Source organism: Alligator mississippiensis, chromosome 4, assembly GCF_030867095.1.
Source record: "Alligator mississippiensis isolate rAllMis1 chromosome 4, rAllMis1, whole genome shotgun sequence".
Lineage (NCBI taxonomy): Eukaryota > Metazoa > Chordata > Crocodylia > Alligatoridae > Alligator > Alligator mississippiensis.
Window position 1 is genome coordinate 43,620,018 of NC_081827.1, and position 18,540 is coordinate 43,638,557.

Here is an 18,540-nt window from a genome sequence, read left to right on the forward strand (position 1 = left end):
TATGACCCATATCTTTAATTTCTTTTTCTGCTGATGTCACAAAATTGATGCTTTGAGAAAACATAACAGGATGTAGTAAAAACAGAAATAAGTCAAACAAACTCTCAGAACAATTGTATTTGATCAAATGCAGATTAATGTTTTAGGTAACATGTTTTCCTTGAGCACAATTTTACCCAACATCAAGCACAGGCCCTGGGAAAGGGCCAGATTCTGCCACTCTTATTCTAGCATCTTCCCCTTCAAGACAGTCTCACTGATTCTGATGGAACTGTCCTTGCAGTAAGATGCTAACCAGTGGATGCATCTACACAAGACCCTTAACTGCGCATTAGCATAGTTTACTGAGAAGTAAGCATGCATGTCTAAACGTGAACATGCTTACTATGCAGTAAACTTCCCTAATCCCAAGTAAATTTACTACCTGCAAATGCAAGTAGCAAATTTACTCAAGATTAGTAATGGCCCGGTAGTGCTCCTGTAGATACCTGACTGGGAGCAAAATCTGCTCCCAGTCAGCCATCCACCAGGACGCGGGAGATAGCTCCCTGTCCCCGGGAGCTTCCTGCTGCCAGGGTGGGCTCTGCCACAGAAGCCCAGGCAGGACCTCTAAGCCCCATTCTCCAAGATCACAATGGGGAGCGGGGCCTGGGAGATCATTATCTCCCAACCCATGCTCTGCCATCACAATTGAGGAGCAGGGGGCTGGGAGACTTATCTCCCATCACCAGCTCCACAACCATGGAGATTCATCCACAAATGAATATTTTAAAGGTAAGACCAGGGTGTTGTAGCATTTCATAGATGTTAAACTAATCAGCAATTATTTACACTATTTCCATTGAAAGGGGATTAAGCTACAAGGGGTGACATGACAGCATCTTGGGGGTCCTATGTTAGTGCTGGAAGGTGGGATACTTCATGTTCTCTCTCCTTTTTATAACAGGGAAAACAAGTGGATCTAGGATTTGAGAGAGTCCAGCAGCAGATCCCAGAGGTTGTGGTGGGAAGGGTGGGGGGTGCGGTCTCACCACACTTTGATTCTTGCTCCACTGAAATTTTAAAACAAATTGCCCAGCAGGGGCAGCTGCAATTGTATTCAGGTAAAGCTGTGGGAGTCAATTGACTTTATGGCTCATTATTATCTACTTGATAGCTGATAATCTCTTCATTCGGTTCAGAGGAGGGCTCATTGTGGTTTGAGGGGGATAAGAGGCGGGGAGGGCTGGGGCATGATGGGAGCATGCCTGTGCAGGGTGTAGTGGATTCCTGGGGGCAGTGATGGGGCAGGGTAGGACTCAATGCAGCATGGTGGGGTCCAATATGTTTGGAGCAGTGTGGTGAGGTTGGGCTGCATCAATCCCTCATGCAGTGATGAGCAAGTGGAGTAGCAGTCACAGAACTGCCCTACCAAATACATGTGCATGAGAACAAAGAAAGGGGAGGTACTGAAGAGCACATAACACATCATCCTCTCTGGAAGGAGTACAGAGACAGTAAAGGTTTCCACCAGTAATGAGGAGGGAAGGGAGTAAGCTTTCCCCTTTTTCAAGCAGCTGGGGGGAAAAAAGGAAAGTGAGAAGAATTTCCTCATCACTAGGAATTTGTAGAGTGCTAAGCAGTAGGGATATTTTTTTTATTAGAAAAAGTTGAATTGATCAATGGAAGTTACAGACAATAACATTCAAGTAAAATAGTAACTGGCAAATCAACAGGACAAATAATTACGGAAAATGTTAATCGTTACTGTACTAACATGTCAGCCCAAACAGATTTTCTCAGGCTGCTGGGCACACATTTAAAAATACATTTATAATACTATGCACAATTCCCTGAACCTTTCAGACCCCATCTGTAGAAGCTGCTATACAAGCCATGACATCCAATTTGTCCATCCTCTAAAATGAATGGTTATTTTATTCTTCTTTTCTGCTCCTATAGGGCCATATCCTAAAGTCCAGACCCAGCTTTTCTCAATACATTAGTTGGATCAGCGGGAGTTTTAACTGGAAAAACTAGGGGCCACACTAGTCCAATTAGGAGAGAGCTGTAGTAGAAACCTGCTTAACATGTGGTGCAGTCCCACTGGGATTTGAATGAAACAGAAGGAAGATGATATAACAACAATCTGAATAGCATTTCCCATCTCAGGAAAGGAAAGAGACCTCAGCTACACTGTTTCTTGCTTCCTTGTCTTGTTTCAGAAAATATTAGAGTGCAATGAAAAGCAGAAAAATCTGCATAGCTCCAAGTAAGAAGAAGTTAGCTACTTGAGCTAAATGGCCAAGTAACTTTTGATTCGGTAGTTCACAAAATATCCCAGTCCAGCCTTGGTAACATTGGCACATGAATCTCTGCTTCATAGCTTCTATGTCTTCAGGTCCAGGTTTACCAGTGACTACAAATCTTGGACCTTTTTCAGAATAGTGGACTCTGATCTTAAAACTGTTGGATGACAAGTGTAGATAAGCAGAAGATTCACTGTTCTTACGGATACATCTTCCATTTTTCTTGCACAGAACTTTACTGCAGAGTTTGGCAGCTGCGGTCACATTAATGACATAGTGTCCTAAGGGACCATCTATGTATCTTTTCACAGTTAAACAGCTCTCCTGCAGGAAATCAAAAGCCATGTTACTCAATAGCTAGCATTACATCCAAATTTCATTATTTTAGTAGATTATTAACATGAAAGCAAGAGGTTGGCATCCATTATAATCTTTTTGTTTGTTTGTTTTGCGTACCTGGTAACAACAGGTTGAATTTACTAACAAAAAAACAAACCCCCAAAAGCAAACATAAAGGTTGCTGTAAAGGAACAATTTAAAATTAAAGGGAGTTTAAAAACCATATACTGACTCACTTTAGTATTGGCAATTTAGTACCAGCAGTTCCCATGCTGATTACCATAACCCCTTCAAATTAATAACAGATTGAAAATTTCAGTAATTCATGGTGAAGTTGCAGACACCAGATAAAATAGCTTTTGAGTTCATTCTCATACTACGAATCAGGTCCCAAATTCATTCAGGGCACCATCAGCCTCCAATGAGTCAGTGGCAGAACTCCCATTGATTGACTCCAATAGAAGTAGCATAAGATTCTGTAGAAATTGCTGTTTCCTACATTCCTCAAGCCTCTTAAGAGAGAATGAGATTGTCCTCTGCCTCAAAGAGGCAAGTGCTGGCTAAGCAGATGCCTACATAGACAGGGTATCCTCCTGTCACCCTCTATAATTCCAGAAGGGAAGAGCCATAAAACTTATTTCAGAGTAGTCCCAAGGCCTTGGGAAAAGAACCAGAACTTTTCTTGTATAATAGTAGGCAGCCATCAATTCTTCTGGATCATATTGTATGCAAGAGGTCCCCCAGGCCTTCAACAGGTATGCATAGACAGAAGTATGGAGAAGTGGAGGCTTCCCACACCTTCCATCCTCCCTTTAGACCAGAGGTTCCCAACCCCCAGGCCATGACCCAGTGCTGGTCCGCAGGAGGGTTGGCTGCCAGTCCAGAAGTGACCGTGGACTAGTAAACCGTGGACCAGCAAGCTGCAGACTGGAAGTGACTGGCATACTGCAGGCTGGCAGCCAACCCTTTTTTTATACCGAATATAAAAAAGGGTTGGCTGCCAGCCCACATTATGCCAGTCACTTCCAGTTCAAGGTCACTTCCGGTCCACGATTTGCTGGTCTGCGATCAAAAAAGGTTGGGAACCACTGCTTTAGATCATTGAGACAGAATCCAAAGGCCAAAAACTGAGTCCAGACATTTGGTGCCTCAATGCCTGTAGTTATGTGCACGTTCATTGTCACTGTATTCAACCTGTGACTTTGCTACAAAATAGAAGAAACTGTATCACTGACCTGTGAAAAGTCTGATTCACCTCTGCCAAAAGAAACACACTTTTGGCTTGTTACTAGACTGACAAAAATATCATGCAAACAGAACATTGTAAAATGGATAGCATAACATTTTGAAACACTGACAGGCAGCTGTATCTTTCTTTTAACTTTGTATTAGTGTTATGTGTTACCATGGGCAACATCAGCATTTGATTCCTGGAAGTGATCTCTGGACAGAAGTGCAGGAAAGAGACTTCTCTGGATAATTACAATATGGCATTAACAAACCCTGAAAGGAATTGCAAGCAGTCACCTCCACATGGTGGACCTTGAGGGTAAGGGGTAAAAAAAAAAAAAAAATGATAGAATTGGGGATGGGTGGGGTAAAAAATCATGAGGATTTTGTCAAGGACAGAGCACTTTATTACTGAACACTAGTAAACCAAACCCACTTACCTGTGAGCTGGCATATTGCATGCTTCCCCAAAGAACAACCCCTGCTGCTCCCAAGGCAGCACTTTCACCAATAGTGTTCACCAGGTCAATCTGAAAATGGAAAAAGAAAGAAAAAAGGACCTTGAAAAAGAATCAAAACCCAAGGATGCAAATAAGCAAAGGACATGCTAGCATCTAAGCACTGCTTTTTCAGAGGAAATGTTGGTTCCTACTGTAAAGTGTTCATACTCAAAAAGGCTCATGGTAAACTCTTTACTTAGACTGTAAGTTGCTTGAGAAAAGGAATTACTTCCTCTGCTTTGTTTGTACAGTACCAAACATAATATGGTCCTTCTCCATAACAAAGGATCATAGTCGTTACTCCAATGCAAATAATAGACCATAGCAAAAATAGACAGAGACTCCCTGAAGTGTTTTGGACAATGCATTCCAAAAGTATGTCACAAGTTATAGGAAGAGAAGCCAATTTAACTATTTAAAAAGCAATCCTGTCTGTATGCACAACTAAATGTACTTTGCAATAGATGTTAAGATGTTACTGTACATTTGTAAGTTCCTTCAGCAGCCCATAAGAGGCTGTGACAATTCTAAGCAGCAATGCTTTGGATAATTATTGTACATGACTATTACTTTTTGCATGAGTGATTTGACCAGAACAGGTACTGATCCTCTGCAACTCTCAGACCTTGTCTGCAAACCCAAGTTGTACCACTTTAATTGTGCCAATTAAATTAAAGAGGTATGGTGTGGACACAGCAGCACAACTAAGACTGCTTCCTGTCAGAATGAAAGTCTTGCATTGAATCTGGCATGAACAGAAAAAGTGGGGATCTAAGACTAGACAAATGCCAAGGCCTGGAAAAAGGGGAAAATAGAGGGGAATAAAACAGAAACAAAACAAAACAGAACCTTTTTGTTTTTCTTTTCTTTCTTAAAAAAAAAAAAAATTAGAAGGAAAGGGAGGTAGAAAGGCAATAACAGCAGCAGCTTTTCAGAAGCAGACCTTCCAGGCATCTGCAGAATGCACAAGCACTGTCTTGACCTAAGTCAGTTAAGAACTGAACCATAAGCCAAGGAATAGTTGGGCTATGGCACACTGTAGGGTACTGCTAAAGCGAAAAAAAATCTCTGAGCTTGAGTGCTTGAAGTGCAGGCAGAGCCACAGTGGATCTGTGGATCTTCTGTAACAGCAGGAAGAGAGTCTGGGGAGCCATTATCAAGACAGAAAATAAAATAAAATAAAATAAAAAAGATTTGCTCAGGTGAAACAGAGCCTCCAATAAATTCCTACCCTTAGCAAAAGCAGGGAAGGTAGGAATAAATTAACAGAATCAGCCACAGCAGATAGCATTCTTCTTTCCCTAAAAACCTAGCAGATGCCTTAACTGAGTCAGTTGGGAGAGTTGGTTCTCCTGCTCACTATCCTCTGAGGCTAGACATTGGCTGTTGTATTTCTTTTTGCAAGAAGCTACAACTATGTCATAAAGAATAAGTACATTTCACAGAATCACTGATGCTCTGTGGTAGACAAAAAGTGATGCCTATGTTTATTATAATGACAAGTATTTATTATTAAAATATTACCAAGGCAATGTAAATGTACATGATTTACAAATATACTGTGAGGAATTCCTATGTATGAAATGTTAATTGTTCAAGAGACAGATCAATATTTCAGGGAAGTGAGTTGAATTACTGAGAAAATGGAGGAGAATATGAGGACAAACGAGTGGTGGCTGCAACCTTTAACTAAAGGTCAGAAAAAAAATATTTGAAACCTTTAAGCTATATTAAAGGACAGGTTTGCCTGCTGGTTTTCTGCATAGTGCTCACAGTATTCTGAGGTATAATTGGGCTCACCTGCAGTTCCTAGCACTGCTGATCACCCAAGCAGTTCTTGAGAGAAGGTCATTACACCTAAAAGCATATAGTTCAGTGCTTTCTTTAAAAAAAGGAGAGTAGAGTATGCTGCCAATGTTACTTTCAAGTCAGAAAATGGCAATTTTTTTCCCCTGCTGGATTTATTTTAGCAGTGAATGTGTTTGAATTAAAGATCAAAGCCGAGTGAATTTATAATATACCTGAAACTTTTGGTAATGAGCAATCTATAGGCCTTTTCATGTGTGAAGAACCGTATAAAGATTATAAAAATGCAAAGTCTGGACTGTCTCTCTCAACATGAGCTACGGGATGGTAGAGTAAATTAGCACTCCACACAACTCAGACTTCATTGACAGGTAGGGGATCTCGTTTCACTCAGACAAAACAAAGATTAATCTACACCAAACACATCTGAATGAAACATAGTCTGAAAGGACTTTTAAATACGTCTGGTGTAGCAGCAGGGCACTGGATAGTGAGTCCTGTTTCATTTCTTGTCATAGACTTCCTGGGTAACCTTGAGGCAATGACTTAGGACATGTCTACAACATGACAGCTTTGTAAACCAGGAAATCCCTGAGCTCCCCTACCCGTCTCCTACCCCTGACAGGCTCCATATCAGAGGTATAACTTAAAATGTGGGTGGGACAGGGTGGGCAGAGGAGGAGAAAGAACGGAGTGAGTGCTTACCTCCTTATCACCATGAGAGCAGTAGCTTCTGTATGGCGTGGGTTCCTGCTGCCTCAGTGAAAAGTACTGACCATGGATCACTGCTGTGGCAGTTCAGGCTCCCTGGAGACTATAACTCTGGTGCCCCATTCTCCCTATCCTAAACGGTGCTAATACTTGATATACAGAAATGCCAGCCACAGAGAGTACCCCTGAGTTGCCTCACTGGTATATTTCTGGGTTTGGGGCACATCAAGAGAGTAGCTACACAGAACATGACTGGAAATGTCTGGCAGAAGTAACTATACCTTTAGATCCACCTCCCCAAAGGATTTATGCAGAACTGAGACACCTAGGTCCAAGAGCATGATCCTCCCAATCCTCTAACTAACTGTATATAGATGTAGTCTGTAGACACGTACGTTTTAAATCAGTAAAATTTCTAATGCAGTTAGAGCTCTGCTCCTGTGCACTCCCAGAGGTATCTCAGTATCAAGCAGCTTGATACCATGTAGGATGTCTACACTGCACTGCCAGTGCTGCTGAGCTGGCCCCACTCACATGCACCAAACCCAGAAACGCAGCAGTGAAGCTGCCCTCAGGATGCCCCAACAACTACTTTCATGTACCCCAGGAACAAAGGTCTCTTGAGCAGCTGTGAGGGTAGGCAGCAAAGGAAGAGGAGGGAAGTGAGTACTTACCTCCTCATACAGAAGCTGCTGCCCTTGTGGTGATGGCATGGACTATTGTTGCCTCCATGTGAAGCACTGAGGCACTTGCCTTTTATCCGGTAACTAGAAGCATGACTTGGTGGGGGGAGGGGCAGTGGGAAAGAAAGGCACCAGTCTCAGGTGACAAATGAGGGGAGGCTCTGGAGTGATACCCCCCGACCCAGAGTCTGTTGCATCTGGAGCAGCCCTGCACCTCCGAGCCATAGGAGCCAAGCTGGAGCAACCCTGTGCCACCCAGCTAGAGGAGCCAGGTGCAGGGAGATGGCAGAGGCAGCAGGGGTCTTTAAGTCCCTGGGGCAGGTAAGGCAAGGCTTTTCTAGCTTAGTTTCTAGAGCCAGGTGATGCAGGGCTGCTGCTCCTGCTGTGTCCTGGCACCCAGCTCCTCCGACATAGAAAAGGAGCACTTACTCTCTCACCTTCTGAAGTTTTGCGCAGGGCAATAAAAGGTATAGTTATATCTCTGCCAATTACTTCAATGTAAAATATGTAAAAAAGCTTTGGGGCAGGTCTTTCCCCTTCCCAGGTGAGGGTCCTAAGTACCAGGCTACAGAGTCATGATCGTTAGCTTATCCTCTCTCTTTGGCCCAAGGGAAAGGTTTAGGACTTGGAATAAAAAGTCAAAGGTGGTACTTATGGAATAGGGCATACCTCCAGTACATCGTTATTCTCAGCTAGTGGCTGGTTTAGGTTGCTCTCTGCTTAGCATACTAGCTCTTGTGCGTCCCATTCTGGGGCACTAAAATCTCCTCATGCATTGTATATGGGAGCTTAGGCACCCAGCTCAGGACTATGAATCCCACTCCAGTGAGAAAAGTTAGGTGCTATAAGCTAACCTCACAATACCCAAGTCCCTTTGTGAATCCAGGCCTTAGTCTTTCTGTTCCTTACATCATTTCACTTCCTTACCTCCTAGGGATGTCTGACGATAAAAGATTATCATAGAAAATTATGGTTGAAAGGGACCTCAGAAGGTCATTTAGTCCAACCCCTTACTCAAAGTAGGACCACCCCAACTAGATCATCTTAGCCAAGGCTTTGCCTACCTGGGTCTTAAAAACCTCCAAGGATGGAGATTCCACAACCTGTCAGGGTAGCCTGTTCCAGTGCTACACTACCCTCCTAAAGAGAAAGCTTCTCCTAATATGTAACCTAAACTTCCCTTGTTGACACCCGAGACCATTGCTCCTTGATCTGTCATCTGCCACCATTGAGAAGAGTGTAACTCCATTCTCTTTGTAACCACCTTTCATGTACTTGAAGGGTGTTATTAAATGCCCCCTCAATCTTCTCTGCTCTAGACTAAATTAGCCCAGTTCCCTCAGCCTCTCCTTAGAAATCATGTGACCCCGTCCCCTAACTATTTTTGTTGCCCTCCCCTGGACTCCAATTTGTCCACATCCTTTCTGTAGCGGGGGGGGGACAAAACTGGACACACTACTCCAGATGTGGCCTCAACAGTGCCGAATAGAGGGGAATAATCACTTCCCTCAATCTGCTGACCACACATATCAATGCAGGCCACTCTACCATTAGCCTTCTTTGTAACAAGGGCAAACTGTTGGCTCACATTCAGTTTATTGTCTACTGTAATCCCCAGCTCCTTTTCTGAAGAGCTGGTGCTTAGCCAGTTGTCCCAGTACATGGGATTGTTCTGTCCTAAGCGCAAGACTTTGCACTTGTTCTTATTGAACTTCATGAGATTCCTTTTGTTTCAATGCTCCAATCTGTCAAGATATCTCTGAATTCTAGCCCTACCCTCCAGTGTATCTACTACTCCCCACACCTTGGTGTCATATGCAAACTTGCTGAGGCTGCACTTCATCCCATCTTCCAAATCACTGATGAGATACTTGGAAGATTGGGAGATGCTCAGATACAAAGGCTATACCAGTAGATAAATAAGCAGGTGGGATCTTTTGGCAGGTACTCTGCCCTTCTCCTGCTGCCCACCCCAATCCCTACAAGAGCTATGTAAAATAGACAATGTTAAAAATAAACACTCCATTTTGTAATGGTTTTTGATTTTGTATTATCTTCCAGCTACTCAGGAGAACCTCTATGACTCAACTGATGCTTAATGCTCCCCAGTATCAGGGATTCTATACTCCCCTGGTTTCTTCCTCTCTCTTCTCATGTTCAAGACACTTTTCCAACCTTGGAATGAAGTGGTGCTTCAGATTCTTGTGTACTGGATTATGCCCACAGAGGGGAGGTATGGAGAATCCATACCTCTCCTGCCTACACTCCTTCTGCCCCCTCATCAGCTGTGAAATTTCCTTGTATATTAAACAAGGGAAGGAAGATCTTTAATCTTTTGGAAACATCGGTGTGAAAGGAAATGGACTGCAATTAAGAGAAGTCACATTCTGCAAAACAAATGTTTGTGAATCAAATTCCAAGAAGTCATTATTTTCCATCCTGGTTGTATCTCATCTTGTTCTGCATTTGGGACCATTTGTACCAGCTTGGCTCTACTCAAGGGCAATGGTCTTTGCACAAATACATGCCTTAGCATGAGAACAAGGGAAAGAGCAGTTGTTATTCATTAGTCTCATTTGTTATTTGTCATTCTGCTTTATTAATAATCTCAGTCATCCAGGCAGGGAGCAGGGATGCTAGCATACAACTTAAATGACTGATCACATCTCATTAGTAATGAACAGTTTAGGTGGGCAGTTTCTAAATACCCCATAAATGAACTAGGTTCAGTTTGAAAGTGATTTGCAAAGAAAATGCAAGCAAGAGTTCTCAGCTGCCTTATTTTGCAATGAATCCAGTTCTAAATGCAATCAGTGCACTTTGAGTCATGGAGTATGGGCAACACAGCTGCAGTGACATTTTGAACCTAAGTCTTCTGTCTTGATGAAGGGCTGCTGAAGGTTCAATTCTCTCTCAGGACAATATCTCCCTTCCCCACAGCTTTTGTTTCAATGTTTCTCTCTCAATGAATGACCTCTGCTGTATCTTTAGTATTGTACAGATCAGGGCAGACATACAGGGTACATCTCCACTAGCACACGCATGAGGTTTGTGGCTCCTCAACACAGTTTGAAGCACTGCAAACCACACACAGTGCATGTGCAAGCATTGCTGCACTGCTAAATTTGACAATGGGAGATCCCACTAAAAAAATGCCAGTAAAAAAAGTGTTGTGGTCCATGCGGCAGCAGCATGCACTGCTGGAAACCAGAGCCTGGCCAGTCAGGGCCATGTTCTGGCTACTGGCCAGGCTCCATGTGGCCGGATTACCACCGCTGATGCCCCAAAAGGCCTCAAGGAACCCAGGTAAGGCTGCTGGGGCCAGCATAGGTGCTGGCCCTACCCCACCTGCAACAATTTGCCTCACATCAACCCCACATTTGTGCCGCTGCTATTTTTGCCATGGCAACCACATGCCCCTATATATGGGGATGCGCCCACAATGTCATATTGTGTCAGCCAGCAAATACAAGCTGTATTTTCATAGGGCTAAATTGTCTTAACAAAGACTTTACTACATGGGAACCCTGAGTTGCTGAATAAGGATTTAGCAACTCAGGGTTCCCATGCAGTAAAGTCCTTGTTACTCCCATGTGCAGTCTGGCAGATTAGAACTATAGGGAGAAAATTCAGGAGCTGCCACTCCCATCTTGAAACAAGTGGAAAGGAGTGGGCAAGCAGATGGCTGGAAAGTAAAAGTAGCTGCTGCTCAGATGAGGTGCCTAGGTTCACATAAAAAGGCAGTGCGCTCCACAAAAAGAGAGAATGCTTCCCATGGAAAAGGGGATCTGCAGAGGTAACTTGTCTGTGGCTAATGACAGATGTTATATTGAAGACACCACAGGGTCTGATGCACAATCCCAACAATCGCACCTCCTGCCATGACACACATGTTTCTTGCCAGGTCAAGGGCTCCAATGCATTCCCCCAGCTGGGACACCCAATCAGTTAATCACATCTTAAATGTAACAACTGTCAGAGGCCTGAAAAACACACTTCACTGTTTGGTCTGTGTAACAGGGAACCCTAGCCCTGTCACTAGAAAGCAGGCCCGCCCCTTTAAGGCCAGAACCTTCTGGGCTCGGAGTACTGGGATGGAAGGGGTTAAAGGCTGGGCCTGGCCAGCTAGTCAGCTGACCGGAAGGGGCAGGACTATAAGAACCCGGGGCAGAATAGCAGTAAGGGGGCCAGCAGTTGAAGGAAAAGGAGTGTAATCCAGAGCTTCGAGGAGAGGCCTGGTGAGCAATCCAAAGGTTGGAAGAGGGACTGCGGGGGCCCTGAGAGAGAGAAGCTACCCCAGAAGCCAAAAGTGGGGAGCCAAAGCAAGAACCTGGTGTAAATGTAAGCTGGCGTGTGGATTTCTTTGACCACACGCTTTTCGTGGGGGCAGTTATTGCTCACGGACAGGACTGTCCATATTTCTTTTGGTTATTGAATAATACTCGGTGGTTAGGGAATGGAGAAGGCCTCATAGTGGTACAGACCCCAGCGCCAGTGAGGGTGCAGCTTTTGGGGGCACAGACCCCAGCACCAGAGCAGGTGCAGCTCTTGGGGGCATGGACCCTGGTGCCTGAAGGCATGATCTTGGAAAAAGACTAGGAAGGTCAATTGTGTTTTGGACTAAAAGGGGGTGAGTTTGAGGTGCCTCCTGGTTTCAAACTTGCAGCCCTTTGGCTGTGGGGTTGGCGCCCAGGTCTCTGGGCTAGGGAGAGCCAGGCTTATGCTTGGAGCAGGAAGGGGGCCACGAGACCCAACACACCAGAAAAAGCTAGCGCCTCGGAGTCAAAACCTGTTTAGTGGGTTCAGATGAAGAAGCCTAGGCAGAAAAAAAGCAGGGGTCAGGAGAATGGCCCCAACATCCCCAATTCAATAGGCAGTCTTCTGCTCGCATAATAATTTTCCATCAAGATGTGGCAGACGAGTATAGGGTGGGACAGAAGAGCCACGAAGAAGGCTCCAAGGGCACCCCACAGAAGGTGTAGATTACCAGAAAGATGGCACCGGGGTGGGTGACCTGTTGCAGTCTGCTACCAGAGCAGTGCTGATAGTGAGGTTACTGGAATGCCTATAGTTCCTCTGTTGTGAATGGATCTGACATATAACTACTGAAAGTTTTAAAGAGCTCTCTAAAGCATCCAGGTATAAAAAGATACATACACTAATTGAGTGAAATGTAGACCTGAAGGTAAAGAGGGTAACGTAGGAGAAAATATTATTTTAAATAATGACTACTGTATGACTGTTATGAAGCTTGGAAGCTAGTTCGGGTTAAAATGAGCTTTAGATAACCTTAAGTGTGTAAGGTGTGCATAAACTACACTAAAGTGGCAAAATATATTGTAGGATTTTGGGCAATGTCAATGATATTTCCATATTAAGACAGGGGTTTGCATAACATTTACAAAAAAACCTGTCACTTATAACCACCATAACTATTTATACCTGTTGTTTTCAGTAGTATTCACCAACTTTGTGTGCATTTTGAATTCTCAAGTGAAGCATCTTTAAATGGAATCCTGACTCCACTGAAGTCAATGGCAAAATATATCATTCCTTTGAGTCCCAGTTTTTGAAGATATTGAGGACTTGCAGTTCCCTTAAAGTGAGTCCTCACCACCTGAAAATCAAAGAGTCTTGGGTTGCAAAGACAAAAAAACCTGGGGCCTCAAAATTAATGAATGCTTCTGAAACTGTGGCTTTGACCAGTTTCTGACTTAAAATCCTCAGAGACTGCAGGGATATGCTTGAGTCCAGCCAAGATTTCCTACTAACAGATCTAAACAGGTGTGGTTTCCCATAGGCCTCAGGCTGCTCCTGGCTCTGACTATGCACAGGCTTTGATGGCAGCTTAGGGGTGAAGAATACAACACTGACTCATCACCACTACCCCAGCCCCCCGACCATGTTGTAATTTATTTTTTGATTGCAAGAGTCTTGGAGTCTTTTTGTCCAGCACTTCGTGGTACACTGCTGCCATCCATGATCCAGGAGGGTGGCAAAGAATCCACATCCATAAAGATGTTGGCAGGAGGGGATATATTTGCATGAGCTTTCTGCCTGGTACTAGGTCCCCACCAAACCTTTCTACGCTCAGGCTAGAACAGGTGTCTAAGACAGCAAACAGTCCTGGATTACATGTTCTTTGCCACTTGCATAGACAGAGTCAAGGCCATAGATCATACTTTCCATGATATTATCAGAAACCATTGGTGTCTGTGTATATATCTGTGCTACTTGCGTTGTAACCTCTCTATACATTTCATTTTTAAAAATATTTCCTTCCATCATTACCGGCTGAAGAGGCATTACATGATGCAACAACTTAATTTCAGTAAAGTAAAACTTCAAAACAAGGGGAAAAAAAAAAACGGGTACTAGATCATAATTGCAAGAAGCCAGACAGCCAGGAGATGCCTGCTACCTCCAAAGGTGTCTACAGCCCTATACTGTACACTAGGAGTTTCCTCATGTAGGAGCTAGAAATTCCAGACAAGGTTTAGGTGAGACCAATTTATTTGACTAGCTTACTTCTATGCTAAGTGAACTTCCATGTGAGGAAGATAAATAAGCCCTGAGGCTTCTTTCTCATGAAAGTTTATCTTCCTATTGTACTAATTAGTTTCAAACTTCACAAAGATTTGTCAACTCTGTTTCACAGCTGTACTGAAATTTAAATATCTGAATGAATTACTTCCTTGAGGAAGCAATTTCTCTCTACTTTCTTCTAATTACCCTCATCACAAATATATCATTATTCTACAGAAATAGACACAAAGACCATGGACTCATTATTGGAAGTTTCAGTGTTTTGTAGTATAGTGCAGTACTTTTCTTTAAAAGTGCTGTTCTAGATATCAAACAATTGCAGCTGTAACTATAAAGAGAAATTTTGAGACAGTAGCTTTTCTAAGGAACTGTCTAGCTATTTAGATTTCTCTATCTGCTTACCTCTGTCAAAACATAGAAAGTATAGGCATAAAATGGTCTGGAGTAAACAAAAACAGGCAATATGTAGTCTTTTCTAGCAATTGAGGCAATACGGATTGCTTCCTTAACCCGATAGTGAACAAATTTCAGAGCATTTGAACTTGACTTCAATATATAATCCAGGTAAATGGAAGGATAGAGAGCAGTACTTTCTTTCCATAACCAAATCAGGAGATCATTGCGGGCAGATTCAATGTCTGGGCATTTTCCTGTGTATGCTTGTGGATGTTCCTTGTAATCGTAATTGTAGCAGTCTGGGTAAAGATAGTAGCCCCACAGACCATTTGGTCTCATATGTTCAGCCAGAAGAATAGTGTTGTTCATGAAACTCTTGCCAGCATTCTCAAATTCCTCCTTAGCAACTTTCCTAAGTTTGTCCTCTGACCACTGAGGATGGCGCCTCCTAACTAGTTCGAGGGACTTATTTCTATAAATGGTTTTATTACCCCAATTCCTATCCCACTGGGGTCTCCAGTTTTCCCAGTCAATGACTGCAAGGCCTTGGAATTTCTTCATGGGTATGGAATAGTCAATGTCAGACTTAGCTTTGTTAAGGTGTTTTATAAGGCTTTCATTTTGTGGCACCCCTCCATTTACAGGATATCCATTGTCAGAGTAAAAGGGGTAATGCCCCAGATGAGTGTGATAAAAGATTGTCACATTGGATCCACTCAAAGTCTCATTAGTGTTTGAAGCAATGTCAAAAACGCTGAGGTCTAAGTCCACCTTGTACCGGAGCCTGCACTGTTCTGTAGGTGCATTCCAAACAACAATGAATGGCTTATGGAGTAACAGTGGGGCTTTTGCTTGCTTGAGCAGTTGACCGTTGGTCATAATAAGCAGCATTGTAATTGCTATCCATTTAATCCACAAATTGCACATGGTAGGTTGTTTTCACAGAGAATGATATGATGGTTTCCTTGAAAACAAAAACAAGTAGAGACAATTATGTTAAAAAGCAATAGCCACACCAGAGGCAAACAGCATGCAAAGAGAGATGGCTCTGATTTAGGGCTTCTTTTTTTTAGCTTCATACTCCTGATACGAAAGGGGAAAATTAAGTCAAAAGCAAAATACCCCCCCAAACAAGTGGGTTGAAATGCTGCTCAAAACAGGGCATATGCCTTGCAATTCTGTTTTATACTTTGAGAAACCTTACTTGTAGACCACTTAGGGCTCTCCAACTTGTGGCCCATGGGCTGCATGTAGCCACAAGAGATTAATTTGTGGCCTCTGAGCTCCCACTACTTGGGTTGCAGCAGCAAAAACTCCAGGCTCCCCTTGCATTCACTTCCTGTTCCCATATCTGGGATGGCATTGGGTATGGCAGTGCAGCCCTCAGCCTGGGGAACTGGGGAGGAAACTGGGAGCTCGTACATATGGCACTGTGCAGAGGGAGTACCCACACATGGTGTGGTTTGGTGCAGTACAGGGGGGAAGCATTTATATGCAGCATGGCTTAGCACACTGGAGGAAGTGAAGGGAGCATCTTGATATGGTGTAGTGCAGAGGGGTGTACCCACACAGTATGCAGCCCTAGGGCATCTCACCCATGTGGCTTTCACCCCTGGCCATAGACAAGTTGAGGTCAGCATAGCTAGGGGGAACCCATGCAGCAGGGGCTTTCCCCCTTGCTGCCCCTACCCAGTGGTAGATTTGGGGGGGGGGGGGTAGGCCAGGGAGGGGAAAAGAGCCCTCCATCCCAGTCCTACCCCAATCTGGTGTCTGCATAGCTGCTGGGGGGGGGGGTTGTGCAGTGGGGGCTTTCCCCTCATTGCCCCTGCCTGGGTGCCTAGCTGTCTGTCAGTGAGGAGGAACATCCCTGCTACACAGACACCCCCTAGCTGTGCAGACCCCAGCTTGGAAGGGGCCTAGGGCTGGGGTGGGAGGCTCCATCTTCCCTTTCACCTGCCCTCCCCCTTCCCCACCTAGCTGACAGGAGCAGGCAGGATGTAGGGCTGGGAAGCAGAGGCTTTGCTGCCTTAGCTCTGTAACAGCCCAGGAACAGAGGCAGGGATAGCCCAGAGTTTGACTGGAGCAAACAAGTACAGACAGAGGCTAGCCCACTTGCCCAGTAATGGGGGGTTAGCAAGAATCCACAAAAGATCCTAGGGTGCTGGAGGACAGCAACCTAAGTTGAGCCGGGAGAGGATCTGGTGCAGAATTTTGATGGACCAATCTAACCTAAACTGATTAAGTCTGATACTACATCCATCCAGGTCTATCTCAGACTGGGTTGCACCATTTTAAACTGGTCTGTATGCTCTGAGCTTCTGTTACAGGGTTATACTGGTTTCCAGTCTTTTATACTGGCTTGTGTGTAATGTCTGTATCTAGCCTGTGTTTAAACCAAACAGACATCATGTTTAATCTGGGCCTGAAGACAGTTGTTTACCCATATAGCTTGAATCCAATTAAGTCAAATTAGCTGCTATTGTCCCAGGACAAAGTATTCTGATACTTCACAGGTACTTAATGTGGGCTAATGGGTTTGTACATTTATAGGACCCCAGGAAAAATCTGACATCTGTTTTTAGCTGACATTCCTTGCCTTCTCTTATTTTTCTTCATTCCATCCCCTTGGCCTTCTGTGACCCAGAAAGCTTCCAGTCTCCTTCCCATCCCCTGTCCTTTTCCCAGTCCCCTTCCTCCCCCCCCCCCCCCCCAGCAGCTTTCCTTTCTTCTTTAATAAGAGGAAAGGGAAAGCCAACAGATAAGATCAACTCTAAGCTGCCCAATTTACTGTCAGCCACAGGGTGAAGGAGGCAAGGCTACTTCTAAATGCTTATGTTCACTGCACTGTTAGCTCAAGAGAATTTGTGCTACGAACACCTTGGGAGTGTGTAGATGAAATGCGGGGCCTGTGTGCCCGACACTTTAAAGTGGGTTAAATGCTTTTGCACCACTTTAATGGTGTTGGTGTTTGCACACATTGGTGGTGTATTGAGTGTTAATTCCAGTCACTGTAGCACATTCGGTGTCATAATGCGCCTTAAATGACTTCGGGGCACAACAAACAAACACTTTAGTCTGCTGCCCTACAGCCACGCAGCAAAGCATTGGGCTCTGTGCAGCTCATTGTCTGTGCAGGCAGCCCATGCAGGCAGCCTGGCAGCAGCCTGGCAAGGTAGACTCCACCCAAGAAAGAAAGAAGGAGGAAAAAAAAAAAAAAAAGCTGTGAGCCTGATCTCTCTCTTCCCCCCAACCCCCCTGGAGCCTGCCTGCCTGCATGAGCTGCGCAGGGACCTGGTCCTTCCCTCTGCAGCTGCAGTGCCTCCCAAGACTGCCCAAGCCAGGTGCCTGAGGGTGGGTGCAGCCTGGGGGGGCCGCCACTGCCACGAAGCCAAGCACCAACTCCTCCCTCCCTACAGCCCAGGGATCACTCTGCCTACTGGCAGCTCACCCTCCCCTCCCCGCTGCCAGAGAGGCAAGTAAGACATAGCTGTACCTGACACAGGGGTTTACTTCACCCTAAATTGAAGCAGGGTTTTTAAAAACCCACCACTTCAATTTAGGGCGAAGTAAACCCCTGTTTTGTCTATACACAGCCCTTCACAATAACTTGAATTTTGCCCCTATCTTAAATCTTGTCCAAAATCTTTATCTTGACTTCCCTGGTCCATTAAATTGTAATCAGCTGGACCATCAGTGTCTGTTTACCCTATAATCCAGAGGTATAGCTGCAACTCATGCAAACATGATCTAGTTGGGGGTGGTCCTGCTTTGAGGAGGGGGTGGACTAGATGACCTTCTAAGGTCCCACCCAACCCTAACTTTCTATTATCCTATAATACCCAAGAGAACTTTAAAATAGCTATCTTGAATACTAACATAAATGTAGCTGTGTGGCCAAGGCTGTGGCTGAAGCCCATGCAATTGCAGATAAATTGCTACCAGTACCTATACTAGCTAATTTAAAAGCTAGCTCAGCTTTGTCCACATGAGCAGTATAGACAGAGTCTTGGATGAAGACTGAAGTTCAGGTGCTGCTGATGT

At 44.4% G+C, this 18,540-nt stretch overlaps 1 protein-coding gene across 1 annotated transcript in view; it reads right to left on the reverse strand.

Annotated features, from left to right (window-relative positions):
- Positions 1–1,621: 1,621 nt before the first annotated feature.
- The window catches only part of LOC102574610 (hyaluronidase-1), a 29,968-nt gene continuing 13,049 nt past the window's right edge, over positions 1,622–18,540 (reverse strand). Inside the window, exons 2-4 of the mRNA XM_059725923.1 lie at positions 14,506–15,463; positions 4,298–4,387; positions 1,622–2,612 (exon numbers count right to left, since the gene is read on the reverse strand). Of these exons, the coding sequence (XP_059581906.1) occupies positions 2,211–2,612; positions 4,298–4,387; positions 14,506–15,426 (1,413 nt within the window). The 5' untranslated portion in view covers positions 15,427–15,463 and the 3' untranslated portion in view covers positions 1,622–2,210. The remainder of the gene's footprint in view (positions 2,613–4,297; positions 4,388–14,505; positions 15,464–18,540) is intronic.